The 10,490-nt window shown below is 48.7% G+C and overlaps 1 protein-coding gene across 5 annotated transcripts in view; it reads left to right on the forward strand.

The window, feature by feature from the left end:
• Positions 1–9,128, forward strand: part of ASTN1 (astrotactin 1) — a 305,254-nt gene extending 296,126 nt beyond the window's left edge. For 4 of the 5 annotated variants that reach the window (XM_045452805.1, XM_045452807.1, XM_045452806.1 and 1 more), the window contains 2 exons: positions 1,324–1,507; positions 5,365–9,128. In XM_045452805.1, coding sequence (XP_045308761.1) covers positions 1,324–1,507; positions 5,365–5,602 — 422 coding nt within the window. In that variant the 3' untranslated portion in view covers positions 5,603–9,128. Of the gene's footprint in view, positions 1–1,323; positions 1,508–4,979; positions 5,180–5,364 lie in introns of those variants that run through there. The other variant, XM_045452809.1, reaches the window with a different exon arrangement.
• The last annotated feature ends 1,362 nt before the right edge of the window (positions 9,129–10,490 follow it).

The raw sequence follows: 10,490 nt of genomic DNA on the forward strand, positions 1-10,490 counted from the left end.
TGACTGCCATTACCAACAGTCCCTGAATTCACTTGGAATTGTGACAGCGAATCAGGTTGCTATGCCTTTTGGCTAACAGGAGGTCGAGTGAGCAAAGTTCTGTCTCAGAAACCTGTAGACTTAGTTTCTTCGTCCTCAGATTTAACATTGGATCTGAGACACAGTTCTGCTCTCCAGATCTCAGTTCCCAGCTGTTTAGGAAGGAAATGTGAACAAATCTCCCTTCTGACAGGTTTAATACGAAAACATTTAATGATAAAGTGCTTGGAGCTCCATAGGAAAAATGCCAAGGCTGCACAAATTCATTGCCACTTTGCCACATCACCAAGTTCAGTCTTAGCAATGTATGCCTTGGAGGAGAAATATAAGAGTTCTAAATTAAACCGAAGGATTACTCATTTGGAGCTGCAGGATGTATTGGATTCAATTTCTGTGTCACCACAGATCTGCAAACGTGTCTTCATATCTGGTCGGGGGGGTGGGCTCGCAAAGGCTTGGTGTTCCTGAAATCCTAATCGTGGGGCCAAGGTTGCCTTAGAAATTGCGACCATTCACCGCTCCGGGTTCTTCACGCTGCCCTGGCATCGCCTGACTACCTCACTTCATCCCTGAGCCAAATCTCTACCCCCTGCCACCCAGGGATTCCCAGTAGCTTTTGCAGGACCCACTTGGTACCCAAGCATATGCAAGCCAGAAGTGCGGGAGAGCTAATGGCTCATGAAGGCAAATGTGAGAAGTCCCTGCAGACCATTCACAGATGGGAGCTGGGGGTAAAGTCTTCCATTCTCCTGGGACAGACTGGTGGGGCTCTGGTAGCTTCATACATCCTGTCCTGCAAAACGTACCACCTGCTCCCTTAGCACACTTCCCTTAGAGTCACTCAGCCCCCTTTCTCGCTTCATTTCCTTCCTCCCTCCTTCCAGCTTCCCTGGGATTGCACTTGCCAATAAAGTATTAATCTGAAGTCTTTTGCCTCAGGCACTGTATTTTCAGGAAACATGGGCAAAGACAGAGACTGTTCTAACTGAAATTGACCTCAGCAATATTCCATTTGAAGATTTTCATTTTATAGAAAAGAGAGCTGCAAACAATGGGGCAGAGATAAAGTGAGTTACTCAAACCCCTGTCTCCAGCCTCCAGGTTTGGTATTTAAGCAACATCTCTCTCTCTCTCTCTCCCTCTCTCTCTCTCTCTCACACACACACACACACACACACACGGATATGTATTACACACATCTGCATACACGTGCACACTCATATGTTGCACGTGTATACACGAACGTTAAAAATCTTATTTATTTCCCTTTGTTGTCCTCCTCAGAGATAGCAGATAAGATCTACAATCTCTTCAATGGCTACACCAGTGGGAAGGAGCAACAGACGGCCTATAACACCCTCCTGGATCTGGGTTCTCCAACCCTACACCGAGTCCTCTACCACTACAACCAGCACTATGAGAGTTTTGGAGAATTCACCTGGCGGTGTGAGGATGAACTGGGCCCCAGGTAACTAATAAACTTCATTGCCTCTCGTAAAGACCTCAGCCCTTTGAAATTTGGTACCTCCTACACCATAATACCGAATCCATGAATTCACAGAGATTTCCTGGGTGAGCTTAGTTGCTTGTAGAAGGAAGTTCTGTGCTTTTACACAGCCCAGTTCATATAGATTAGTTTTGGATAAGCTGTATTTAAGCAGCCAAGTCATGAATACATTTCTTGAACTCTAAAAAAAATCTTTGCCCTTGACCTGTTTTACCCGCCTCTTTTTCACGCTGACATGGCAGTCCAAATGCTAAAACACAGTAGGAGCCAGAAGCCTAGTCTTATGAAAGAAAATTCGGAATTTTATTGAAGGGGTTATCCAAACATATTTATTGCATATGAACTTTGCTTATGCAATATGCATTGCACAGGCGTATTTTCAGCTCAACTGCACATTCTTTTGAAAGACAGCGTGGTGATGGTCAGTATCCACCTTGACAGCTATCTTGATAGGCCAAAGTTAGGACAATATAGTGTTTCCCCGGCCCTGAAGCTGCAACTTTTCAATACTCAGTCCCTACTGCTTATAGGTTTTACAACTCAGATAACATTCTTAGAAAGAGACAAATGGGGACGATGTGTGCAGATACTAACTTCATTTTGTTTCTACATCATGGCTATATATTCCAAGAAAAACAGATTTCAGCGGAAGCACTGGAATGTTCAGATAGACGGTGTAAGAGGCTTTTCACATGGAATGTTGGCACCTGTATGTCCTTGAATTAGTTAGGAGTTCATAAAGAAAAAAGGGGAGAGCCAAGGACTAAGAAAAAAAAAAGAAGGAAAGAAAATGAAGACAATCAACACAATGGAATCCTCTAGCACTTGAAGAATCCTTGCACTCCTGCCAATAGGCTGCACGAAAGTATCACCCAGAAGTTGTCCCGCCCATCTGACCTCTGAGCGAACTGGAGGGAGGCCCAGTGTCAGAGTGCCTCTTGTGACCTGAAATTATAAACTCTCGTAGAAGACCATTGCTCAGGACATTCCCTCCTGCATTCTTACTTTTGAAAGAAGGAGGAAGTTTAGGAGTATCTTCCAAAATACAATGATTTGAAGTGTAAGTTTAGGAAGAATCTTTTCTGCATTTCATAAATTATTTCCTGCAGTTTATAGAGACTGGCGGTCCTTGGGCAAACAGATGCCAGAGCTATGTCACAGAGGGAAATACATAAGGGGCTTTTCATTTGTTTTGTCTCAGTTTCGGTAAAAAGCAAACCCTGGGTTAGAGAGAAGATACACATTAAGATATGTCCCTTCCGGTCTATACATTATTACTCCTACCCTTATTATTACGTATACCTAATATCCCCTCTCTCCACCTCTCTCCCCCCACCTTCCTTCCCCCTCTCACTCTGCTCCCTCCCTTCTTTCTGCTCCCCCCCTCCTTCCTTCTCCCTTTCCTCCCTCCTGACATTTATTGAGTGTATATATACAGTTCTTGGTTAGGGAACATAAATGTCACAATTTGAATAGCACTAACATTGCATATATCATCTTGATTTCCAAGGGCATTAGGATTGCTTTTAAAATTTCTCTCTTGTAACTCAAGAGTCGGGAGAAAAATTGGTTAATAAAGAAAGGGAGCAGGGGAAGAAGCGTGGATCCCCCTGTAAAGCAGGGCGTGCTGCTGACCTGACACTCTCTTCGCAGACTCTCCTCCCTGGAGACCCTTCCCTGTGCGATGCTGGTTTCTCAAGGCTCTGTATTAGAAAACACTGTGTAATTTATTAGCTTGTGGAAATCAAGTTTTACTTTCCTGTGTCACGGATCTCGGGGAACCACAGGAAGGGAAGAGCACTGCACCTTGAGATGCATCGTCCCACTTTGGAGCTCGTCTTGAGAGTGAACAGAAGAGGGTCTGTGGGCTACATACTTCCTGTGAGCAGATAAGTCTGTTCCCTTAACTTTCACGGAGGCCTCCAGATTGACTTGCGGGTTGAAATACTTTGAGAACGATATTGGCTGTTCTCACCTTCCAAGAATTTGTCAACAACTAATGACATGTAGTGGGGTAGATTAAGAGGAGGGGCCACCAAAGTCCCTGTTGATGACGACTTTTGGAAGCCTGCGTGGCTAAACTGCAGAGGCTGAGAGGCAGAGGAGAGACGGTCTGCATCAGATGCAATTTCTGCGGCACGAGGAGTGTCTGACTTCCTCTGACCCACCACTGACATCGGAGAAAATACCACTGCCCTCCGATGACCTTACCCTCTCTCGGCCCCTTGACCGTGCTGCTGAATCTCCACACCTTTCCTCCAGCATTATCTCTGTGCCTCTCAGCGTGGCCTCCCGGGAACGCAACGAGATCGCCCCCGGTGGTAGTCACAGCCAGACAGGAGGGGAGAAATGAAATGAATGTGGCTATTGTTCTCTGAAAGGTCATCCTGAACGGAGTGCAGAAACTTCCATCTTCTGGAAAGAATTGTTGATTGGATTAGAAAAGAGTGGTTCTTCACATGAGAAGTTAGCTTAGCCGCTGATAAATCCTGCAAGGGGTGCTGTTCACTGAGCTTTTCACGACGGCATTTTACAGCCTCCCACGAGCTCTTTCAAACGAGAAATGCCTTGGGTCTCTGAGCACTCAGGCCTTTGTAGAACGAGAGGAACACAGCTGAGTGAGGGAAATGTTGCTCCGTTGCTGCTTCTAAGGGCCCAGAGAGGCGGTGAGTCTGACAGCTGGCTGTCAGGCAGCCCCTCTCTCTGACACTGGAAATGGGCCCAGGGAAGAAGGCTGTACTCCAGTGAGATGGACTGTGGGGACAGCCTGCTTCCCGAGGCTGCTCGTGGAGGCCCCCAGGCTCTGGTCTTGGCCCAGAGGGATCACTGCACTCCAGTGTGCGTGAACTTGGGGCAGGCTCACTCTCCTCTGTTCCTTTCTCTCTCTCCTGGCGATCTGCAGCAGCTCAGGTGCCCTCTCATCCCCTCCTGTTCCTCTCTCTCTTGATTGGGGCGCAATGACCATGGCCTCCTGGCCTTCCAAGGTAGAAGGCGGAACGGAGCATGAGCTCACCTGAAGGCTAATTAGGTCACGTGTGCCACCGTGAGTCTGCTTTTCCCCCAAGAACGGCCCTGCATCAGTGTGCCCCGAGGGCATTGCTGTCTTGGCCCTTAGTTCACTGCCACTACCTCCATACGGGCATAATTCGTTACATTGATATCCTCCAAAGTTCAGTATATCAGCTGTTTCTGCTTAGTTCTGAAATAGCCTGGAAAAGGCAAATACTCAAATGCATTATTTGTCATTTGATGACGGTAAATTGCTGGCTGTAAAGAAAACGGATTTGATTTGTCTTTCAAAACTGCCAACTCTATGATTTTCAAAGGGCATAAATTCCCACTAAAATATCAGTTATTTTCTCTTCTTTATTTTCCCTCATGGCATTTTGTTTCTCTCTTTTGTTTTGGTGCCTGTCCCACTTGGCACGGCCAGACTGTTCTTCGATCCGCCCGTCCGTCCATCCAACCAGTTGCTTGACAGATATTTATGGAAGACCCCTGTTCTAAGTGCCCACGCTAGACCAGCAGGTAGAACACACTAGGCTGTGCCCTCTTGGAGTTGAAAAGTCTCACTCGAGGGCTGCCTGGGTGGCTCAGCCGATTGAGCGTCCGACTTCAGCTCAGGTCAAGATCTCGAGGTTCGTGAGTTCGAGCCCCGTGTCGTTCTCGCTGCTGTCAGCGTGGATCCCACTTCAGATCCTCTGCCCCCCTCTTTCTCTGTCCCTCCCCTGCTCACACTCTCTCAAAAACAAATAAGGCTTTAAAAGAAATAATGAAGTCTCACACTAATAGTAGTATCCTCCACGCTTGATCCATAGGAAAGCTGGCCTCATCCTTTCCCAGCTAGGCGATCTCAGCAGTTGGTGCAATGGCCTCCTTCAGGAACCCAAGATAAGCTTGCGACGTGGCTCCCTGAAGTACCTGGGCTGCCGCTACAGTGAGATCAAGCCCTACGGACTTGACTGGTCAGAGCTCAGCCGGGACCTCAGGAAGACGTGCGAGGAGCAGACCCTGAGCGTCCCTTACAACGACTATGGGGACAGCAAGGACATCTAGCGCCATGAAGCCAGAAGGTGCGGCTGCCGAAACGAAGCAGGAGAGAGGAGAGGAACATCTGGGTTGGTTTGTGGATTTTTAATATTTTTTAATGGAACATTAAAACCTCTAAACCAGGGAGAGGCAATAGCTAAACCAGGGAGAAACTGATCCTTGCTCCCGGTGGAACTTCTTTGGTATGACATTCTCCATCTGCATGGTCGGTACAGCTGCCATCCGGCAGCTTCGTGCAGTATTTCTCTGCAGGGGGTTACTTTGGGGCTTGTTTTACAGTTGATTTGTTTCATTTAATTTTTTTTTTTCCCATGAGGTTCATCAAAATGCTCAAGAGTTCTGCCATGCTTCCCATGAAAGGTCTATCAGGTCGAGGCACCCTGTGCTCACTGAGTCCCTGAGTCCATTCGCTGGGGACAGAGATGAGGTCAGAGAGTTGCTAGACTGGCCTCGGGCCCCGGCCTCAAGCGTTCCTCAGGAAGCATCTCACTCTGGGAGCCTAAGCTCTGCTCACAAAGACCACAGGAAATTGGGAGGGTGGCGTCTGTGCGGGTCTCATGGTTTCCCCCACGCCTTCCTATTGCTTGTTTCACACCTCTCAGGTGAACTGAGCCTCCAACATGGGTCCCAGCAGGCCTTCGGGATTTTTTAGGTCCTCACCCGTTCTAAGACAGGATTAGAATGAAATCTCCTTCTGGTGGATCTCTGCCTCTCCTTCAGACAATACGATCTTTAAGAGGCGACAAAATGCTACCTGTCAAATGCACCTTCGAAACAGTCTGCCTGGGAGACTAGTTAGCAGTCATATTCTAGAAAAGAAATAGAGTTGATTATTCTAAAAAACTCCTGTGTCTCCAGGATGAACTTCTCCAGACCACATATGTACATCCCACGCCTGGATTCTCTTTAGTGTCCGAGTCACTTAACCCTGGGCAAAGAAGGCCTGACCGACACCCACTCTGGTCCAGGAAGGGCTGATACCTCCGTGTCAGTGTTTCGGTGAACTAAAGCTCTTACTGATCACACACACACACACACACACACACACACACACAACCAATGTCCATTTCTCCCTTGCTAAATTTGCCTAATTGTGTCGCTAGTTTTGCAGATCCTTTCTCTGGATGGCCATCCACAGGAGAATACCACTGTTTTCACCTCCCATCCAGCTGCCGGGAGTAGCCGAGGCTCTGTGTAGGCAAGTAGAGGCCGGGCCCTTGGCTCTGTCCCATGACCCTAGTGTGATAGCCACAGATGTAAGTGGTGGCCCAGTTGAAAGGAAAGCCAGCCTTTCCGTAAGAGCTTTGAGGGCCATGTGGCCCACACACCTCAGAGGCCTCGACACACACTTCCAGTCACCCTGCCTTTGACCGGGGCTCCTCATTTGGAAACACAAGAGAAAGGTCAGGAAAGAGATGCAGGACGATACGGAACTCTCCTGGGTTTTTTCCAAATTGTGATGACAGATCCCGTTCGTGCTTACCGTGTGTCAGAGCTGCTCTGAGCACTTCGTACATCCCTGAATCCTCAGGACAGCCTCCCGCCCCCACCACCAAGGAGGTGCTGTTCTCGCCTCCGTTTCAGTGATGAGGAACCCCAGGCAAAGAGAGGAAACCCATTAGGCGGTTTGCCCCGGATGCCTCCTTTACCGCTGCCTGGGCCCCGACAGGAACAGGCCAGTTTGCCTGTGGCATGCAGCTGTCCCTTCTCTAAGCTCCACAGGGACCCACCCAGAGAGCTTTCCCTTTGCCACACCTGCCTGGGACAGATGTGCCCACGGTGCACCCTGAACTCAGCCACTGGAGCACCCCTGGGGACCAAGGGGTCTGCGGAGCGAGCTTCCCCCGGGGTCTGGCGGCGGGGCCTGGGGTGAGGCTGCGGGTTCGGGAGGCCTCACAGCCCACCCTGCGTCTTCCCGTAAAAAGACTGAAAGATTTGTCTCGAATTCTGGAAGGTACCTGCCTCAGAAATTCCTCCACTTCCAGAGCCAAGGCCAGCAGAAAAGTCGGCCCTCCCGCTCATGGGCAGTGCAGGGCCGCAGGTGGGATGCCTAAAGGGACATCGCTGACCTCCGCCAGGGAGGACAGTGCCACAGGCAGCTGGTCCCCAACCGGTGGGCGAGGCTGAGAGACAGGCCGTCTTACCCCGTCTGTTCAAGTCCGCCCGGAACACGGGGTCTGTGCAGCGTGGTGGGGGCTGCCAGGGCTGCGCTGACTCCCTGGCCCCATGAGCCAACGGGCTGAGGAGGGAGGACAGTGAGTGGCGTCAGGGTCACACTTCTTTGACCCCCCCCTTCTTTTATTAAAATAAAATTTTATTTTAATAAAAACTCATTCTCTCCCAGTGTCCCCTCCTCCTCCCCCAGGTCCCTCCAGCTTTGCATCCGATTTCTCGTCTTCCTCTCGGGCCCCACCCTGCCTCCTTCATCCCTTCCTTCTCCATGACTCTCTTCCTCCTTCCGTGTCCCCTTGTGCCCTCCTCGCGTACGTGTGCTTGCACACACACCTCCACACACGCACACCACACACCCTGCACACCCGTACATCACACACACGTACCACACTCATCACACATACATTTACACACACACACGAGATGTGCACACACACACGCGTTACACACACAACACACTATACACGTGCACTATGTGCAAAAGTTATACATACCCATACATCATACACGCATATACACATACACTATACACACGCACTCAACACATATACATCACACACATGCGTTATGCACACACAATACACACACATACATAACACACACATCATATATACACACACTATCTATGTATACTACACACACATACTATATGCACATACACTATACACACATATGCACACATACACTATACACACCTACATTACACACACATGCACACACACACACTATCCACATACATTACACACACACTAGACACACAGACGCTATGGCTGGGTCCCGTCATCCACTTTCAAGTTACAAGGAAGGCCAACATGAGTGGGGCAGGATTCTAACTTCCTCTGAGGATTTAACTGCAGGATCTTGGCTCCTGGGAAAACACTGTTGATCGTGCCCTTGTGACCTTTCCCAAAGCGTGCCTGGAGGAACCCATCCTGACTAAAAAGGGTGACGGTACCAGACCAGTATTAAACCTCAAATTTCCAAGCTGACAAACAGGTCTTAGGGAGTCACTTATACCCGCCAACCCTCCCCTGGCTCTGGGCTCCCCCTGAGACCCTGGCATTTCCCCTTAAACATACGTGACCCACCGTAATAGCATTAGACCTTTAACTGAGTATGCAATCATCTTCCATGGAGTTCGGTCCATTCATTATTTTTGGTTAAGCACACTTCTTGAGATTCAGATGTTCTATTAAAACACTGAGTGTGGAAAAAACCCACTTGACTACGATAGAAGGAAGAATGGATATCATGTGACCAACTTCAGGTATAACAGTATTGTTTCAAAGAGAATTATTGTACGGTTATAAAAAAATGGAATAATCAACTAAATAATAAACAAAGCTGTTAGTAAGTGTCAGGTGTGTGGATGTTCCCTTGTGTCTGTCAACAGTCAGAGTGATCTGGGGGGACCCACTGGGGAACTGCTCCAGTTTCGAACGTTACACCTCAGGTGCCTTACAGCCCGCCATCCTAACCAAAACAAAAAGTTAAACACCTCACAGCCAATTATAAATGTGTCGTTAGGCGGTAGTGATTCTCATCTTTTCTAGCACCATCCAGATAATTAGCCAATGAAACGTATTTACTGAGTGTCTACCCTATCTCACACACGATGCCCGGTGCCCAGCGTGTGCTGTTGAGTAGAACAAGCTGCTTCTTCATCGCAGAACCTGGCATCTTCTGGGGAAAGTCAGACGTTGAGTTCATCGTTACCGGGGCGAAGAGAACCACGAGAGAGAAGTACAGGATGGTGGGAGTCACGAAACTTACCTTTGGGTGTTTAAGGCCAATGTTGCAAAAGGCCCTCCCTGACACTTGCCTGTCTTGTGACTCTGTAGAGGCGTTTGGGGTAGGGTAGCGGGATGAAATGCTTCATGGTGCTCAGCCCAAGCACTCGACCACTTTTTTTCCCTCTCTACCATGTAACTTTAAATAGATGTTCTCTCTCCTGCCACCCATTATCCCCAAAAAACAGACGTTAAATGTCTGCACACTTAGTAGGCCCTCTCACAAAGTAGTGATGAGAGCAGTTTCCCCCATACAAGCAGCAACTATCTGGAGGTGAAGACTGTGGCAGTTTTCACACATGGCCACAAATTGTTCGAAACCCTCCCCCTAGACGTGTGTTCTACGGACTCTCCCGTTGAAGCTGGGCAGGTTGACTCTTTTAACCAATAGATTACGATGGAAATAATGCTGTAACTTCCCAGCCTGAGTCATAAAAAGCCCTGGGGCTTCTGCCTCCTTCTCTGGAACTCTTGCCTTTGGAGCTCTGAGCCACCGCATAAGAAATTTGAGGCCACCATGCTGGAGAGTCACGTGTAAGCACTGTGATCCACGGCTCCAGCTGAGCCAGCCTTCTAGACATTCCTGCTGAGGCACCAGACATGTGACTGAAGCTGTCTTAGACCCTCAAGATTAGTCTCTCTGCCAGCTGCATACCACCCAGCAACTTCTATCAATGTCACATGGAAGAGAAGAATCACCCTGCCAAGCCTTGCCTGAATTCCTGACCCCAGAATTATGCAACATAATAAAACAGTTATTGTTTTAAGCCACTAAGGGGGTCTGTTAAATAAAGGGGATCGGATCAGTGGCCAAAAACAACCTATTCCAGCCAGCCAGTGACGGAGCATGGAGGTTGCCCTCCCCTAGGCATGAACTCACCACAAAAAGGAGAGGAAAGTGTAGTAGAAAGTGTAGAAAGTGCGGGTTGGGC

The sequence above is a fragment of the Leopardus geoffroyi genome, chromosome C3, assembly GCF_018350155.1.
Source record: "Leopardus geoffroyi isolate Oge1 chromosome C3, O.geoffroyi_Oge1_pat1.0, whole genome shotgun sequence".
In the NCBI taxonomy this organism is placed as follows: Eukaryota; Metazoa; Chordata; class Mammalia; order Carnivora; family Felidae; genus Leopardus; species Leopardus geoffroyi.